General features: G+C 46.5%; 1 protein-coding gene across 1 annotated transcript in view; it reads right to left on the bottom strand.

Moving 5' to 3' along the window:
* Nucleotides 1–19,496, bottom strand: part of LAMB1 (laminin subunit beta 1) — a 298,596-nt gene that overhangs the window by 183,049 nt on the left and 96,051 nt on the right. The window contains exons 8-11 of the mRNA XM_078680114.1: nt 17,643–17,763; nt 17,225–17,413; nt 5,729–5,908; nt 3,820–3,932 (exon numbers count right to left, since the gene is read on the bottom strand). Of these exons, the coding sequence (XP_078536240.1) occupies nt 3,820–3,932; nt 5,729–5,908; nt 17,225–17,413; nt 17,643–17,763 (603 nt within the window). The remainder of the gene's footprint in view (nt 1–3,819; nt 3,933–5,728; nt 5,909–17,224; nt 17,414–17,642; nt 17,764–19,496) is intronic.

Genomic DNA, 19,496 nt, shown 5'->3' with positions numbered 1-19,496 from the left:
TCGACATCGATGTAATCTACCTCCTGAAGGTCATAGGGCGCCGACTCTGTGTCTGTCCTGCCCTCATCTTCCTCCCCATAGCTGTAGCTCTCGTGGGGATTCTCGTACTCCTCCTGGTCGTCGAACACCTCGACGTCCTGGTCTTGCTCGGTGACTTCGGCGACCTCTTCTTCTTCCTCCTCGACCGCCTCCAGCACTGGTGGCTTGGTCTTGTGAGGGATCGTGAAGGCCTTCATCCTTGCGTCGAAATCTTTTTTCCGCTGCATGAAGTTCTCCATTTCTGCCTCGAGGCGCCTTCTTTTCTTTTCCATCTCGGCCGCGTGTTCCGCGTCGGATGGTTCCGCCGCTCTCTTCGACGGATGGCTCGTCGCCGTGCCTCTCGGAGTCGAAGTTTTCGACGTCGAACCGGATATCGGGTCTCTGGTCGTCGTCGACAGTTTCGGGTCTTTCTCCCTCGTCGATCGATCCTTTTCGGGGACGATTTTCGACGTCTTCTGCTGATCAGCAGCTCTCGGCGCCGGGGACTCCTTCTCTGAGGATCCGCTGGGCCTGGGAGTAGTCGCGGACGCCGCCTTTTTTGGCGTCGGCGCTTTCGGGGTCTTGCCCTCGATTTTTCGAGACTCAGAGTCTCTCGGGTTCTTGGGGGCCGAAGAGTCTCCTACCTTGTCAGAAGTCTTCGTGTAATCGGTCTCTACGACCGTGTAGCTGTCGTCTTCGGCGGCAGCGTTGTCTTCTTCCTCGGAGGACATCCCCAGCTCGTAGAGCGACGGGGTCGGGGCCTTCCCCTGCAGGGCGGCGTGTGCTACCCTCTGCCTCTCTCTCACACGAAGGGTCTTCGGGGTGAAGGCGGAACAGGCGTTGCAGTCTCCGCTTTCGTGGTCCACCGGTAGGCAAAGGTTGCATACCGGGTGCTGGTCCTTCTGCGCGTACTTGTGGTGGCAGTTACGGCAGAACTTGAACGGCGTGTTGTCCATCCTCGAGCGTCCAGGGCCTCTCTGGTCGCGTGTTCGTCGACGGTCGTCGAAGATCTGGATGGAAAACGCCTTATCTTTGCTTGTCTTTCGTCGGTGAAGTCCCCTGGAGTCTTCAGATGACTTCTCCTCGTCTTTTCTGTATTTTCTTTCTTCTTTCTCCAAAAATGTCTGGAGCCCAAACGGGAACGATCCAGACCCGACCGCGGAAAAAAAGAATCTGAAGATGGCGCCCAAGAGTGGGAGCTTCCGCAGGAAGCATGCCGACGTCACCGGAAATACACCCAAAGGGGGTGTGACGCCGACGCCCACCTGGGCAAAGAGAAAAAAAAAAAAAAAAAAAAAAACAAAGAAAAGACTACGAATCCGGACCCAACCACAAGACCGCGGAATAATGCACAGCATAGTGAATCCAGAAAGATTCACGCTGCAAAAAGGTAAAAGCAAAATAACCAAACTAACATTTGGACCTGCCAGACCAGACCTGCTATTGGCTCCATTGCTCACTGGTGTGCCTTGAAGGCAGCCGGTTATCAACAATGGTTACTGGCAGTGACTGGCACACTTGTGTTAACAGACATCTAGACCAACTGAAAGTTTCATGGTTGGGTGAATCCAACTGAGGAGGAGTCCGCTCACAAGCTGTGAATCCCACAACAATGTCTGGAAGCTCAACCACTCAATTTTGTACAAGATCAAAACTGAAATATTTTGCCACCGTCTGAAATCAAACAATACACTAGGGTGGCATCTCAAATGTGACGCTCTACATGCAGGTTGTGTTAAGAAGACCAAGTTACCCATTTGCAAATAGAAGCTTCACTTCAATTTTTTGGGAGTTCAGAGCACAGCCCAGCTTATTTGAATACCCTAGTTCACTGTCCTCTGTAAAACTATGTTGCTGAAAAATAATATTTAGGAAGATGATTCTCCATTTGTAGAATAAAATAAACGATTATTGCCTCTTTTGCTCTGCTGAAGACTCAATGTAAAGTTATATTGTACTTTTAAATGTTGCTAGAGGAAGCAAACCCTACATTTGGTATTGCCTGTAGTCCGTGTGGACTGTCACACATTGTCCCTTTACTAGCCTTATACCAAAAGCTTCTACCTAGTCTTTGCAGCAATGCCACACTAATAGTAGGTTGTGCTCTATGGAATTAGTAATTAACAATAATAACAATGATAACGGCGCACAAACACAAAACTCGGCTGTCAGACCTTTACTCCTCATCAAGACATGAAATTACATTAACCCACATTGCGTCCACTACTTTACCTACCCTATTTTCTCAGAACAGCATTCAACGTACTAAGCAAAATTAATGCTAAATGTCATCTGAATGCCTCCAATCTAAACATCACCAAACACGCCACCTGAGGTCTGCAACAGAGTGTCTACTCATGGTTACACAGATCCAATTTCCAAGAATCAATAGATGCCCATTCGTACTCCAGGCCTAAAAGCTCTCTTCTGAAGTATGTCCTCACCACCCATGGGCATTATATTTGCAGTTACGGAACAGCTCCAACAGTACCAAACTGGATTACTCGGAGGCATCCTTGATAGGTGCCTACAATGCACCATAGTTCGCCTCACTCCGATTTAGTAATGCCAATCAAGCAAACGAAATACGACGTCAAAGGCCTAAACAAGAAAGGTTATAAGGCACAATGCACCAAGAATCTTTAGAAGTTGCCCCTGTGAAAAAAACATACCATAGCGAGATTCTAGACAAATAATCCTATGCAAAGGAGCTAACACATTATTTTTGACCTGGTATAAATACATAAGACTTTTCCCATCATTCACTTGTGTCTTAAAAGAGGACCACAAAGTCTATCAATTTTTACGTTCCCTATTGTTAGAGCCAAAACGAGTAACAATGGCAGTATCTTTCAAGTTACAACACATCTAAACACAAAGTAACTAAGCCCGCCACTGACAATCGAACATTAGGTATTAAAAGTAGTACACCATATGCCAGACAAAGATCAATTTTATTTTTACACACCTTTCCCAAAACTCAATACCATCTTGTCTACATCCTAGCTGAACACACCAGACAAACCATTACATATGCTCAAAATTGTAACCGCTTGAAAGAGCTATGGTGAATACAAAAAAAAACGGTCAACCACCCATTCACAACTCAAAAGAACATGCTCAAAAAGACAATCCTACACCTTTGCTTTCACGCAGCATAAAAGGAAAATGAAAGAGTCTGAAACCAAGCCAACAATGCATTGCTTCGGTTTCACAGAAGGCAGTGTTTCTCTTGATTGATTGATTCAATAAATAAATCAACTGAAAAAAGCTCACGAACCTTTAGGCAACAGTGAAATATGAACATCAGCTACATTAAGCGATCCTGCAAAATCAGCAATGTGTTCTCCTATACTCCACTCCACTACTCCGTCTAACCCTACTTGCCATGAAATGGACAATCACATTTCTGTTGGATAAAGATGCCACACGATAAGGTTCAAAGAGCCACCTTCCACCAACATTGACAAAACTAACAAAACTCACTACGAAAATGATTTAGACTAACAAAAACATAACCAGGTCTCCAATGTTACAAAAAAAGGACTTCAATTCCTTTTAAGAAATCCTCACAATGAACAGAATACACACAATAAGATGCTGCTAAACAAAATCTGGTCTGTGGGAAAGCACACACCAGCCAAAAGTAGATGGCCATACTGAATGGCAATTCTATGCTCTCATTAATTCAAATTATTCCTACTGTATTCAGGTTAAACGCAGCAAAATTTGCCCTTGTAAATTTACAGAATAAGAAAGAATGCAAATAAATAATTGCAATAGTTGAACAACGTTACTAACCAGACAGAGGTCGCAGTGTTTTCCTGTAACGAGACGTTTGCAGAAGCAGTTTCCACTTTCTGAATCACATGGATTTCCTCCAGGAGCTGTTCCCAAGGGATTACACTCACAAGCTTATAACACAAAGGCAGAGAAAAGGTATTATTAGGACATAAATGTTTGTTTATTTTAATTGAAAAAAATATTTTTAGTACATACAAAGACTAATTCTAACTACATATTTTAATTTAGGGTATGCTCCTTTTTAATATACATAAATATGAAAGAAATACTACCACCAAGTAATTATTTTTCTCTGATCAATAGGACATTGTATTCTTTCTGCGACAATTCTTTTCGTGTCCCTTATTACCATAACCCAAAATTAACCCTTCCAATATTATTCCTGGTCTACCTCTAGCTGCCAGGTCAACCAGAAAGCGGCCAGGCAAACTTTATATTGTTTCAACACAATCCCTGCTCCTGCAGAAACCCAACTCCAAGGTATCATCTTGTCTCTTCTCTAGCTCAATCCAGGTATGCAACCGAACCATATTTATCCCCTATTCCACTCAGTCCAAACATTTCCCTCTTCCTTGCACTGTCCTATACTAAACTTGGGCTTAGCTAAATTACTTTGCCAAAACAGCAGTCCTAACAGTCCACAAGGAACAAATGTAGCAAAAATAAGCTCATCTCCTAAAGTTTCCCCCGAAAGTCATTTGAGTACATTTCTTCATCGTCCACGCAACCTGCATCTTGGCACATGCTCTTTATTGATCTTACCTATGGTTGCTTATCATCAATCCACTATCACCTTTCATAATGGCCAGCGACTTCAACTTTTACAAAAAAGAATCATTCCTACAAGCTACTAACTTGATGGGCTACTTTTGAACTACACCCATGGGGCCATCCGCCATCTGATCATTCACTCCAATGGCACATTCCTGGATCTTTTACTCTTCTCCACCTCCACTCACTCCTTTCTAACACTTGATCCAATGTTTTGCAATTTCTTGCTCATCCACATGTCTATCTCTGTGCCATAGTCACACAGTTTACCACACCTCACTGCTTCATTTCTGGTTTGTCCTCAGATATACCCTCTCTTATCTCACCTTCTTGAACCATCCCTAGCAGACTCTTTAAAATCAACCCACAAAGCCAACATCTCCGCTTTAAAATTTGTTATGCTAATCATAACTTCATACCCACCAGCCCCCTCTCAGCCATGGATGACCGCATCCATCTGTATCTGCATGCCTCATATCTACACATTAGGAAATACCACCATTTCTAAAAGACATACACTATACAAGCAGTCACTATTTGCCATCAACTCAGCCCTGAACCACATGTAGTCAACAGACTTCTAAACACTTATCAGCTGTCTTTACTACCCCAGCTTCTAACTAAAAATACTTTTTTGTCTCTGAAATCACCAACTATCCATGGCCTGCTATGGTGTGCTTCTATTTCTTTTTCTACTTATGCCAACTGCTCGACTTTCATTTCAGCCTCCCCTTTAGAATGCTTTCTTCATGGTCCACTACCTATCCTTCAATTCTTTCATTTACTTTATCGAAGGCATCTCCAAATAAACAATCCATCACCTTTCTTGCTTCATTAGGATAAAAAAAAAACACCCTAGCAAACCCCAATCTCTGTGCAGTCTCTCCTCTCATTCAGGAGTAGGGATGTGTAAGATCTCATGCGTCTGGCCAGGTCTATAAAAATCTATTGATGCTTACTGTTTCCAACCATTCTCAGGCCCAACTTAGATTTTGTCATCCTACTGCTTGTTAAAGTAAGTACATCTTTTCTTTTTCAGATTAAATCAGTACAAAAATACAGATGCCTCACTCACTAAAAAAATGATTCTAATCTGCCTAGCAATATTCAAAACAAATATATATATTGTACTTACATTGACATCCATGTGGGTTGTCGGCACTCATTTCGTAGAACCCTTCCCTGCATTGGTCGCAACGTTCTCCTTCCACATTATATTTACAACGGCACTGTCCAGCAATCAGACCAACAGAAAAGTCAGAATACCCATCACAAATTCCTCCATTCAGGGAACCAGCTGGATCACAGTCACATCCTACAAAAAATACAAACATTATGCACTTCCCTCATCATCAAGTATGGAAATGGGCATTTATAAAAAAAAAAAGTAACTGCAGATAGCCACAATTTAATGAGAGTAGCTTTGGTTAAATGGTTGGAACAACCACACCAATTTTTATTGAACAACGAAGGATATTGTGCACTTCCTATGCACAATGCAGGGATTGAGTGGTGGTCATGGAGACAATGAGCCTTCCCGTCTTATGCCTCACCAATGCCAAGAATGTCCAATTAAAAAATACAGCATATTAAATACAATTCTATCACAAGGCCTGCTGCGCTCTCTGACTGATCTATCACCCATTCTCTGTTCAGCAGACAGATTTTACAATCCACCTTTCTCTGCACCACCAAACCTGCACTGGTATTTAAATACACAAGTAGGCACTCATATGCCTGAACGTGGAGCGCAATGACGGTCTAAAAATGTGCCTAGCAGCAAATGAATCCTTCTGTTCATGGTCACACGAGGTTCACGGTGACCTGTACAGTTTTCACTGTAGCCACATCCTGCCTGAAGTTCACAAAGGACAGGCACACCTATAAGCCCACTGAGAGAACCAGAAAGATTACATGGCTTACTTGACTCAACTCTTAGATCAATCTCTTGTGGCAATGAATACAACAGCCATGCTGCGAGCCAAACAAGGCACTTGATAGGCCCATATACAATATGTTCCAGAAGAAAAAAAAGTGCATACAACTACCTCATAGTCCACTCTAACCATTGTGCATCTTCTCTAACTTGAATTTCACTTACCTGGGCATCAGATCCATCTTTAAAACAACAGTTGATCACCTTTCCCTCCTTTTAACCATAAACTAAAACATTGACAAAGACTGGTCTAGACATGAAGGCAAGATTCCCTTCTGCTCTAAAGCAAGCTCTGCTCCTTTCCTTCCTTAGTTTCATACTGGGACCTTGCTTTGTCAACCTTAACAAAAGAGAAATGTTACCTAGAATACTAGAAGGGCAGATTACATAGTAGCCTCTACAGACACATACCTTCAGTTGCCTATGACCAGAGGGTTCCATTCAACATTTCCACCTACTCAAAAATGGTGGAATAGTTTTAGTCATGCATTTGCTCAGTGACAGTAACGAATAGTTTTCTTACCTGTCGGTGTAGTTTTGCAGCTTGAAGATCTTTCTGGATTCACTATGCTGTGCATTATTCCGCGGTCTTGTGGTTGGGTCCGGATTCGTAGTCTTTTCTTTGTTTTTTTTTTTTTTTTTTTCTCTTTGCCCAGGTGGGCGTCGGCGTCACACCCCCTTTGGGTGTATTTCCGGTGACGTCGGCATGCTTCCTGCGGAAGCTCCCACTCTTGGGCGCCATCTTCGGGTTCTTTTTTTCCGTGTTTCTTTCGTTTCCGAAGTAATGGCAATGTTCTTCTTAGTTTGTATTTACCGCTTTGTATTTTCAAAGTCTATTCTTTAGTTAACCACCTCTTCTCTCTCCAGCCTCATCTTTCTGGCGGAGGTGGGTGGGTTCGCTAGTGAATCCAGAAAGATCTTCAAGCTGCAAAACTACACCGACAGGTAAGAAAACTATTCGTTTTGCAGCGTGAATCTTTCTGGATTCACTATGCTGTGCATAGATTTTGTAGCGGTTTCTCATCTCTGTGGCGGCTGGGTGGAAGATGAGCGTTGGGTGTTGAATATGTGCTGTAGCACCTTCTGTCCCACTTGAGCTTCCTTGTTCATTTGTATGTCCACACAGTAGTGCTTCGTGAACGTGTGCACCGAAGCCCATGTTGCCGCCAGGCATATGTCCTCTATGGGTGTGTTAGCCAGGAAGGCTATTGTAGCGCCCTTCTTCCTGGTGGAGTGGGCACGTGTCCCCTCAGCCAGTTCCTGTCCTGCCCGTTTGTGGCAGAGTTGGATTGTTTGTGCGATCCATCGTGCAATGGTCCTTTTGGTTACTGCTTTGCCCATGAAGCTGTTTGCGAAGGACACAAAAAACTGTTTCGTTTTCCTGTGCCCCTTTGTCCTTTCAATGTAGTGCATGACTGCCCTTCTGGCGTCCAGGGTGTGCAGAGCTCTCTCTGCGCTGGTTGTGGGTTTTTGGAAAAAACTCGGTATCTGTATAGACTGGTTCATGTGAAAATTGGATACCACCTTCGGCATGAAGTGTGGGTCAGTCCTCATCACAACTCTATCGTTGTGTATTTGTATGTATGGTTCTTGTAGCGTCAGCGCTTGAAGCTCGCTTACTCTGCGTAAGGACGTTATCGCAACCAGGAAGGCTGTTTTCATAGTTAGCATCTTTAGGGAGGCCTTGTGAAGTGGTTCAAAGGGCTCTTTCATGAGTTCCGTTAGGACTGTGTTCAAGTTCCATGCAGGTGGCGGCACCCGCTTGGGTGGTGCGATCCTTTTCGCTCCTTCTAGGAATCTCTTCACCACCTGTGATGTGAAGAAGCTCCTGCACGTTTCTCCCCTTGTGTAGGCTACTATCGCTGCCAAGTGAACTCTTAACGAGGATGAGCTAAGGTTCTTCTCCAGTAAGTGCGTCAGGTACCTTAGCACTGTGGAGTCCCTCTTCATCTTATTGTGGAGTCTTTCCTGTCTGCACCATATTGTGAATCTTTTCCATTTCGCAACGTAGCACTTTCGAGTGCTGGGCCTTCGTGCCTCCCGAAGTACCCTCAGGGTGCTTTCTGGTAGTCTCAAATGTGCGAACTCTATGTCCTCAGGAGCCACGCTACTAGGCTCATGCTCTCTGGCTCTGGATGCAGTACCTCTCCGTTCTGCATGGACAGTAGATCTTTCCTCCTGCTGAATCTGTGGGGTGCACACTGTGTCATCTCCATGATCTGCGAGTACCAGGTCTGCCTCGCCCACTGCGGTGCGACCAGTATCAGTGTCATGTTGCTCGCTCTGCACTTGCTCAGTACTCTGTGCATCAGTGGTATCGGGGGAAAGGCGTAGGCAAATGTCCTTGACCAATCTATCCATAGGGCATTCCCCAGTGTCCCCTCCTCGGGCTGCCTGGATGCGAAGTTTTGGCATTTTGCATTCTGGCGTGTGGCAAACAGGTCCACCGATGGTGTCCCCCACCTGTCGAACAGGTATCTTGTCTCCTGAGCATTGAGCTCCCACTCGTGGGATGCCGATGTCTGCCTGCTGAGCCAATCGGCTTGTATGTTGTCCTTCCCTGGTAGGTGTATGGCTAGCAGGTCTATCTTGAGAGGGATGGCCCATCTCCATATCTCCTGCGCCAGCGTTGAAAGCGGTGCGGACTGTGTGCCCCCCTGCTTGTTGATGTAGAACATCGCAGTGGTGTTGTCTGTTTGTATCAATACCCTGTGCTTGTACAGTCTTGTTTGAAAGGCCTTCAGTGCAAGGAAGATTGTCTTCAATTCTAAGTAATTGATGTGCTTTGTGGCATCCGTCGGTGTCCACAGTCCCCTCACCTTGAGCTCCTCCATGTGAGCGCCCCATCCCTTCAGGGATGCGTCTGTGGTGATGGTCACTGTTGGCGTTGGGGGCGTTAGAGGCTTTCCCCTTGCTATGTTCTCCATGGTCCACCATGTCATCTCCTTCTGCACTGCGTGCGTTACAACCACTAGATCCTCCCAACTGCCTGTAGCTTGTGACCATTGCTCCTGTAGCCATTCTTGAATGGGTCTCATGTGGAGTCGTACATTCGGTACCAGGTGGATGCATGATGCCATCATCCCCATGATCTTGCTCGCCGTCCTCACTGTCCGAGCTTGTCCCTTCCGGTAGAGGCGAGTTTCCTTCACCAGCGCCCTCGCCCTCTTCTCGCTGGGGAACACCTTGCCCTGTAAGGTGTTGATCTGTGCTCCCAGGAAGATCTTCACTTGTTCCGGCTCCATTGATGATTTCTTCCAATGGATGGAGAACCCCAGGTTTATGAGCGTGCTGGTCACTGTATGTGCGTGCAGCTTGCATTTCTGGTATGAGTTTGCTTTCACCAGCCAGTCGTCCAGGTAAGGGTATACATGTATTCCCTGCCTTCTTAGGTGCGCTGCGACTGCTGCGAGGCACTTTGTGAAAACTCTTGGTGCCGATTTTAGACCGAAGGCCAGTGTCGTGAACTGGTAGTGGCTTTCTCCGACGGTGAACCTGAGCATGTGCTTGTGCTTCCTGTTCATTGGGATGTGCAGGTATGCGTCTTTGAGGTCTATAGTGACCATGAAGTCCCCGGTCTGCAACTGTGGGAGCACCTCTTGCAGGGAGGTCATTTTGAATTTTTGCGTTCTTATGAATTTGTTCACGAACCGTAAATCGAGAATGGGCCTCATTGTCTCGTCTACTTTTGGTACCAGGAAGTATGTTGAGTATACTCCTGTGTTTCTTTCCTTGAAGGGTACCCTTTCTATGGCCTGCTTCTGCAGGAGTTCTTTTGCTTCTTCCTGAAGGCACTGCAGCTGCTTGCTTGCTAGCGGCTTTCTTCTTGGTTTTCTGTTTGTTGGCCTCGCCTCCAACTCTATGCAGTATCTGAATTGGATAATGTTGAGGATCCATTTGTCTGATGTGATTCCTCTCCACTCCTGGAGGTGGAATCTTAATCTTCCTCCCACTGGTGTCCTGTGGTCGTAGGTGTCTAGTTTGTCTTGACCCATCTGTACGTGCTGCCCCCTGGGATCTTTTTTGTGGGTGGGCACACGGATTTTTTTGAAGTCACTTGGAGGTGGGCTGCTGGCCCCCTCTTCTATTTTGTCCCCGTCCATTTCTCCCTCGAAAGGACTGGCCTCTTTGTTGGTACTGCCAGGGCTGTTTCTGATGGCCCTGCTGACCCTGCGAGTCTGCCTGGTGCGTTTGCTGGAAAGCCTGGTGTGATGTACCTGGCTGGTTTCCGCCTCTTCCGCCGGGCCTCCGTGACGGGGTGCCCCTCTTGTTCCCTCTGAACTGCAATGCTCCCATGGATCTTGCTGTTTCGTTATCCTTCTTAAGTTGGCTGAGTTGCTCATCAACTGTTTGTCCGAAAAGCGTACTGCCGTTGAATGGTGTGTTCAGGATGCTGTGTTGCACCTCCGGTTTGAAACCGGATATCCTGAGCCAGGCGTGTCTCCTTTCCGTGACGCCCATCATCATGAGCCTGCTGGCGGTGTCTGCCCCATCCAGGGCCGTCTTAAGGCAAGAATTTGCAGCATTCTTCCCCTCTTCAATTAGCTTTTCGGCTTTCTGCTTGGCATCCTGGGGCAAGTCCTTCACCAACTGCCCCAGTCCCTCCATGATTTGGTACATGTGTCTGTTTACCAGGGCGTTGGAATTAGCCATGCGCCAGTGGGTCGCGGCATTCCGTTCGATCCTTCTGCCCACCAGATCCATCCTTTTGCTCTCTTTATCCGGTGGCGGGCCCGAGGTAGTGGGTACGTTAGCCCTCCTCCTTGCTGTGGCCGTGATAATGGAGTCTGCGGAGACCGTGCCCTGAATGTAGGCCGGGTCCTTTGCGGCATGCTTGTACTTCTTCTCAGTTCTGGGAGTTACTGCCTTGCATGTTGCGGGCTCCCTGAAAGCTTCCTTCCCCTGAGCCAAGACGCTCTCGAGCATCGGGAGGAACTGGCTCCTCGTTTGTGTTGGGAGCAATGTTTCCAGAAGGAAGTCTGCTTTCTGCTTCTCTTCGTCGAGCTTGAGCTTGAAAGCTGCTGCGGCAGATTGTATCACCGCGTTGTAGGCCCCGATGTCGTCCGGCGGCGAGGGCCTCGAGGGGTAGGTGTCGACCACCTCCTCCGGGCTGTCGGTGTCGACATCGATGTAATCTACCTCCTGAAGGTCATAGGGCGCCGACTCTGTGTCTGTCCTGCCCTCATCTTCCTCCCCATAGCTGTAGCTCTCGTGGGGATTCTCGTACTCCTCCTGGTCGTCGAACACCTCGACGTCCTGGTCTTGCTCGGTGACTTCGGCGACCTCTTCTTCTTCCTCCTCGACCGCCTCCAGCACTGGTGGCTTGGTCTTGTGAGGGATCGTGAAGGCCTTCATCCTTGCGTCGAAATCTTTTTTCCGCTGCATGAAGTTCTCCATTTCTGCCTCGAGGCGCCTTCTTTTCTTTTCCATCTCGGCCGCGTGTTCCGCGTCGGATGGTTCCGCCGCTCTCTTCGACGGATGGCTCGTCGCCGTGCCTCTCGGAGTCGAAGTTTTCGACGTCGAACCGGATATCGGGTCTCTGGTCGTCGTCGACAGTTTCGGGTCTTTCTCCCTCGTCGATCGATCCTTTTCGGGGACGATTTTCGACGTCTTCTGCTGATCAGCAGCTCTCGGCGCCGGGGACTCCTTCTCTGAGGATCCGCTGGGCCTGGGAGTAGTCGCGGACGCCGCCTTTTTTGGCGTCGGCGCTTTCGGGGTCTTGCCCTCGATTTTTCGAGACTCAGAGTCTCTCGGGTTCTTGGGGGCCGAAGAGTCTCCTACCTTGTCAGAAGTCTTCGTGTAATCGGTCTCTACGACCGTGTAGCTGTCGTCTTCGGCGGCAGCGTTGTCTTCTTCCTCGGAGGACATCCCCAGCTCGTAGAGCGACGGGGTCGGGGCCTTCCCCTGCAGGGCGGCGTGTGCTACCCTCTGCCTCTCTCTCACACGAAGGGTCTTCGGGGTGAAGGCGGAACAGGCGTTGCAGTCTCCGCTTTCGTGGTCCACCGGTAGGCAAAGGTTGCATACCGGGTGCTGGTCCTTCTGCGCGTACTTGTGGTGGCAGTTACGGCAGAACTTGAACGGCGTGTTGTCCATCCTCGAGCGTCCAGGGCCTCTCTGGTCGCGTGTTCGTCGACGGTCGTCGAAGATCTGGATGGAAAACGCCTTATCTTTGCTTGTCTTTCGTCGGTGAAGTCCCCTGGAGTCTTCAGATGACTTCTCCTCGTCTTTTCTGTATTTTCTTTCTTCTTTCTCCAAAAATGTCTGGAGCCCAAACGGGAACGATCCAGACCCGACCGCGGAAAAAAAGAATCTGAAGATGGCGCCCAAGAGTGGGAGCTTCCGCAGGAAGCATGCCGACGTCACCGGAAATACACCCAAAGGGGGTGTGACGCCGACGCCCACCTGGGCAAAGAGAAAAAAAAAAAAAAAAAAACAAAGAAAAGACTACGAATCCGGACCCAACCACAAGACCGCGGAATAATGCACAGCATAGTGAATCCAGAAAGATTCACGCTGCAAAAACAGACTTAATTAACTTAACTACAGCCAGCATCTGTACAAACTTCAATTCAAAAATCTGCATCCTGCTTAGCAATTATAATGCCAAAAGAGTAATGATAAACAAGTACATGCAGAAAGGCACTATATTTGGCTCATTGGACAATTTTTCGGACTGGATAGGGTTGGTCTAATCGTGCGCACAGCCTGCAAGTTACATTACGTCTGCTATTATGGTAGGAAAAGCCAATGAACATGTTTACGAACACCCAAAAAACTATTACGTTGTTCATGCTTCTAACATTCACAGTGGCCACAACCCCCAAGTCCATAATCAGCACTCCAATGTTTCAAACTAGAATAGGACTTCTGGTGGATTTTCCAGCACTGTTATCTGCGCCTACTAATATCTGTGAGTTGGGCTCTGTCCTATCGAGGACACAGATGACACTTTTTGCATACTTAGTTTTTATGTCATGTATAAAAGGTCTGTAAACTGGGCCGGGATGGTTTATTTATTTATTTATTTATTTATTCAAAGTTTTATATAGCGCGAACAAGATCCTTACAGATATCAGAGCGCTTCACAGAGACAGGGGCAAGGGCAACAGGAATGAACAATATAATGGGAGCAATATAGTAATCACTAAACATAGAAGCTAACAATAATGTACAGAAACATATCAAAATACAGTCAGGTAAACAAGTAATATAAATACAACAAAGCGTAGCATATATTGGTCGTTAGAAAGAGAATACCCCCTAGGTAGGAGGATAGCGCCAAAGGGCAAGGTGATCAGTGATACAGCGCGATGCAGAGACTCAGATCCAGTCTCTGTAAGGTTCAGGAGATCTTGGCCAGAAGGATTCTTTTCACCTCTTTCTTGAAGAGTGCAGTGGAGGAGATAAGCCTGGTTTCCGGAGGGAGCGCATTCCAAATCCTGGGTGCCATTCCTGAGAAGGAGCGCTTGTATGTTTTTTCTTTCCGGAATCTACTAGGTTTCAGAAGTAGATTTTTTGTACTACGCTTGGATCTCGACCCTCCTGAAATAGACAGCTTTTGCGCGAGGTAGTTGGGTGCTTAGTGGTGCACGGCCGAGTGTGTCATTATTGCAATTTTTAGCTGTATTCTGGCTTCAAAAGGCAGCCATTTTAGAGACTTTAAGTCTGGGGAAATATGCGAATGTTTTCTTGAGCCAGTAATGAGTCTCGCGGCAGCGTTCAGGGAGGCTCTTAGGGGTGCTGTTGTGGATAGCGGGAGTCCGCTGAGGGCCACAATTCCGTAGTCTATGCGAGGGATGACTAAAGCTTGTACAGCAGTTTGGAAGTCTTTGGCAGGGAGGAAGGGTTTGAGTTTCCTCAGTGTGTTGATTTGGAAATTAGCCCCTTTTGTGGCTTTGCTAAAGTGTTGTTGCATGTTGAGCTTGGCGTCAACTGTGATGCCTAGGGATTTCGCTGAGTCCACGATAGTAGGTTGGACATTGAGTGCTGTTAGGTTATTGAGCCACGATTGGGTGGTGGAAGTTTTCGCCGGGGGTGAGATGAGTAGGAACTCAGTTTTCAGCGCATTTAGTTTGAGGTGATTAACGGCCAACCAGGATTGAGTGTTGCTAAGTGTGGAATTCAGTAGTTTGATATCTTCCGGGGATTGTAGCTTTAGGTAAAGTTGTGTGTCATCGGCGTACATATGGAATTGAACATTGGATGCTTGGAGCAAGGTGGCGAGTGGTTCCATGACGAGGTTGAACAGTGTGGGGGAGAGGGAGGATCCTTGTGGGACACCTAGATCTGCAGGCACTGGTTTAGATAGCACATTGTCGATCTTGAACTTCTGCGACCGGTTATGAAGGAAAGAAGAAAACCATTTGAGAACAGTTCCCGAAAGACCCATTCTAGTGCTTAGCAGCTCCAATAAGTTCTCATGCTTGACCGTGTCAAAAGCTGACGATAGGTCAAGAAGGATGAGGAGGCAGGAATCATTGCGGTCAAGGATTTGGAGGGCGTCATCAATTATGTGTGTCATAGCTGTTTCCGTGCTATGTTTCGCTCGGAAGCCTGATTGGTGAGTATTAAGGAGGTCAAATTGGTCAATGTGTTTTGTTAATTGGAGTTGGACACATTTCTCCAGCAGTTTGGCCAGGGTGGGGATATTGGTGATAGGCCGGTAGTTGTTCAGGTCAGACGGGTCAGCTGTGGGTTTCTTGAGTATAGGTGTGACTTGCCCCACCTTGAGGGAGTCTGGGATGAGACCTTGTTGAAGGGAGCTGTTGATGATTTTGGTCCAAAGAGGGAGGAGCAAGGGGGTGAAGTCTTTTACTGCATTAGCAGGTAGGGGGTCTGTGAGGTGATTAGAGGGCTTCAGAGTGCAGAGTAGTTTGTGTATAGCTTCTTCCGTGTAGCTGTCGAAGTGCAGCCATGATGCATTGTTTTTAGGTTGAATGTTAGACATTCTGGTGTGATTGGGGAATCGGCTTAAATCCATGACGAGGTCATTTCTTATGTTGTCGGTCTTTTGCTTAAAGAAAGAAGAGAAGGCTTCACAGTGTGGGGTGTTGCTTGTTGCTTTGTTTGATTGTAAGGGTTGTGACTTTGTTTGAGTCTTGATTAGTTCGAACAGTTTTCTTGGCCTGTTTTTTGCTTGGTCCAGTAGACGGCTAAAGAAGTCTGACTTTGTGCGCTTTATTTTCCTAAAGTAGTCATTTCTCTTCTTTTTAAGCGTTTTTAGATGCAGTGATGAGGGGTCAGATCTCCAAGTACGCTCTGCCATTCGCATAGTGCGCTTGTCGTCATTGAGTCTGCCATCGTACCAGGGGTTGGACATTTTGTTGGAGACTCTCTTCAATTGCAGTGGAGCGACTTCATTGACTATTAATTTCATAGAGTCAAGGTAGTGGTCGGTCAGTGATTGGGCATCCGAGACACCTGGAGGGGGAAGGAGGAGACTGCCGAGGTGGGGAGGCAGTGTAGTGGGGTTAAGACTCTTCATGTCCCTTTTCCAGATTTTGGATTTGGTGGGTTGAACCGGGTTAGGTTTAACTTTTTCGTTAATAGAGAAGGTGATAATGTGGTGATCTGACCAATCACAGGGTTGGATCGCCTCCAGTTTGGTGGAGTCCTCCTTGGTGATGATGAGATCGAGTATCGCACCTTTGTTGTGTGTTGGTCTATCACATATTTAGGTGAGGTCAAGCGCTTTAAGGAAAGTTTTGAGACTGTTCACCTCTGTGTCTTTCTGATCATTCCAGTGGAGGTTAAAGTCACCCAAGTAGATTTGGGTGATCTGCCGACCGGCATTGGAGGTGATCGTGTCCTTGAGTTGTTGGGTGAATATGAGGTTGTCGCCAGGTGGGTGATAGATGAGATGTAAAGCACAAACTTGTTTGCCCTCGCTGGTGATATTGAGGCAGAGGAGTTCACAGGAGGTAAGGGAGGGGGAGGCGGCTTTAGTGACGGAGAGGTTGCTCCTAAAAATGCATGCAATTCCCCCACCCGTCTTGACAGGCCTGTCCAGTCTAATGATGTGATAATTGGGGGGGACTAATATGTCCATTATCGGGGTAGAGGCTTCAGTAAGCCACGTTTCAGTCAGAATCGCTAAGTCCAGTTCCCTTGCTGAGACGAGATCAGCGATGTCGGAGGAGTGTCTCTGGGCCGATCGGCAGTTGAGTAGGATGCATTTGAGTTTGGGAGTGAGAAGGGTGGTCGAGCCTTCTAGAGAGAGGGGGATTTTTCTGAGGTTGCTAGGGATGGAACCTCTGTTGCTATGGGTTGGGAGCCTCAGAGGGTTTGAGTGAGTTGTGGGTATGGGGATGTGTGCGTTGGATATGTGTTTTTCAGGACCTGGGCCATAGGAGCGTAGGAGAGAGCATAGGTCGCGGTCAGACAGTGAGTTGAGGACACGGCGGGGGTGGTGGGAGTTATTGCGAACGGGGATAGTCGGCCATCTCGGGGATCGTTTGAGGCGAGGGTATGTAGGGAAGGTGCGTCGTTTGTAGGGTAGTGGTTTGTTGACAAACAATAGATTGAATGAAGCAAACTACTCTAGATTCACAGGACACACAACATCCTGATTTAACTTTCAGGCACTATATTATACTATATTACACTATGAATATGAAAAAGACGAAAGATGGGTACACCAGAATAATCAATGTAGCTGGCACACTTTGATTTTAACTTGGGTGACCATATACTCACGTTCACAGATGTTAGGGTCGCGAATATCTTTATCTGGATTCTGATAGTAGAAAGGTTTGCACTTTTCACAGTTGTGCCCCATTGTGTTATGCTGGCATTCATCACAAACTCCGCCACTCTTATTTCCCGTTGATATGTAAACAGACATGTCAAAGTGGCATTTGATGGCATGATTGTTGCAGTTGCATTCTATAAAGGAAAAAAGGAGGTTTTACCTTATAACCCCTAATATGCAGACAGTAAAATTCCTGTCCTTAAGGAAGTCTAAGCAGAACAGGTATTCAAAGTAATGTCATATGTCCTCCAAGAGGGCAAATGGAGACAAAGGTCTTCAAAAAGAAACAGATTAGCTTTAAAGTATTTCAGTGTCTCAATGACTAATCCAGACAAATAGCACATACTTGGGGTTTCAACTTACTTTTGCAAGCGTTACTACTGCGTCCTTCAGCTGGCCTCCATGGCAGATCATGGTAAAAGTCCATACACTGCTCACAATTCAAACCTTGGGTGTGGTGTCTGCACATGCAGTGCCCATGTACCTTAACAGAAGTAGAGCAAAATAAAATAGATATCTTGTTATAAAGTCATCATTAACTTATCTAGCAAAAACATCCATGTGTACACATTGCTGTACTAATTAACTCACTTCAAAACATTTTCTTTAGAACCCTCGACTTTTCAGCTACTTACTTGCCCTGTGGTATGTGAGGTTGCATTAGATGTATATTTATGCAGGGTGCCTTCTGGCATTACGGGCTGGAAACTTGATACTTGTTCCACAGGCCCATAACCCAGGGTTAGGTTTTGGCTATGACCACCATGCCAGACGACTGCTAGTCCATTGGCAACTGGACTTTGGCCAAACTGGAGAAGACCTTGTGGGACATTGAACCCTGTGCCCATAAACACCATATCACCTTCCTAGACCGAAGAATCCCTGCAGGAAGACCCTCATTGGCCGCGTCGCTTCTACAGCATCCTTGAGCATCTTCAAGCATCCTGTACCCTCAGCATCAGGACCACTTCCATGGGAATTCATTGAACAACGATAAAGTGACTAACTGCTGGGAGACTGCTTCTTCTGAGGAGTTAGCTGTTTCTGAGGCGCTTGATGGTCCTCCTGACTGGCTCACTGCCAGAGTTGGTTGCTCCAAGTAACTCTAATCAAAAGCGTTACAACTTGGCCAACTATTTGCTTCAAATGTTTCTAGGTGCCAAATTAATTGAATTAGCCAATGCTTGTGCGCAGTTGAATGAAATGCTTTGATTTACTATACCGTGTAAATTCTGTATCTCCAGTGACCTTCTGGTAGATCATCTTCATTGTGGTGTCTGAAAATACAGCCTGTTTTTATAAATTGGTGTCGGATTTGTTTGGGGTCTTGACTATTTCTTCAATTGTTTTTGTGCTGTTTAAATGCTTTACACTTGTTCCTTCATGTAAGCCTTGCTGCTCAGAGTTGCAGCTACCCAGGGATGAGAGGAAGGCTTGATAAACTAAACCTAAGGGTCCTAAATGGGTTGGTAAGTATATTAAACGGTGAGGTCGCACAGCCACACCATATAACATATCCAATTGTCTCAAACATGCATTTCAGCCTCATTTGGGCAATGTGTGGGCCAGGATGAGAACTTACTCTTCTACCTTAACTATATCTACTTCCCTCCTGTGGGTTACGATTTTTCCTCAGGCTAAAATGGTACACTGTATTTTTGGTCTTGTCATTTTTGACATTACATGATAAACGCTGTGTGAGCTATAGGTGGACTGTAGATGGATGCTGGGACCAGCATTATACCCATGATCATATCAGGGCTTTCAGACATGTGCAGGACATGTCCAGTTACAAGGTGAAGGGGGAGCCCCTAGGGACCAAAGACCAAGCATCAATCATTCCATTTCCACCCCTCTACAAAGAGCAGTTCAGGAGACTGCAGGGCCAGCCTCTACTTAGAAAGCCCATTGGAGCACAGTCAGGAAGGTGCAGCTGTCACGTTCTTCAGTTCTATCACTACTAAAGTCCATGTGGTGTTCAGGATGCCACCTTAAAGAATTGCTTTGTAGTGGTCTTCTTGAATTACAAAGCTTCAGCCATGCAAGATCAGAACCTATAGCCTGAGGGCATGTGACACATTTAATTTTGAGGCTATTAGTGTGGTCCTATCAAGCAGCAGTTGTAGAGATGGGCAACTTCTGTACAGCATTAAACTGCCATTTATTAATTTATTATTCTTCAGACTTACTTTGGGTAAACACGGCCTATGCAGGGTT

This window comes from Lissotriton helveticus, chromosome 1_1 (genome assembly GCF_964261635.1).
Source record: "Lissotriton helveticus chromosome 1_1, aLisHel1.1, whole genome shotgun sequence".
Taxonomy (NCBI): Eukaryota; Metazoa; Chordata; class Amphibia; order Caudata; family Salamandridae; genus Lissotriton; species Lissotriton helveticus.
Note: the sequence above shows the minus strand (reverse complement) of the source record. Positions and strands in the feature narration are given on the sequence as shown.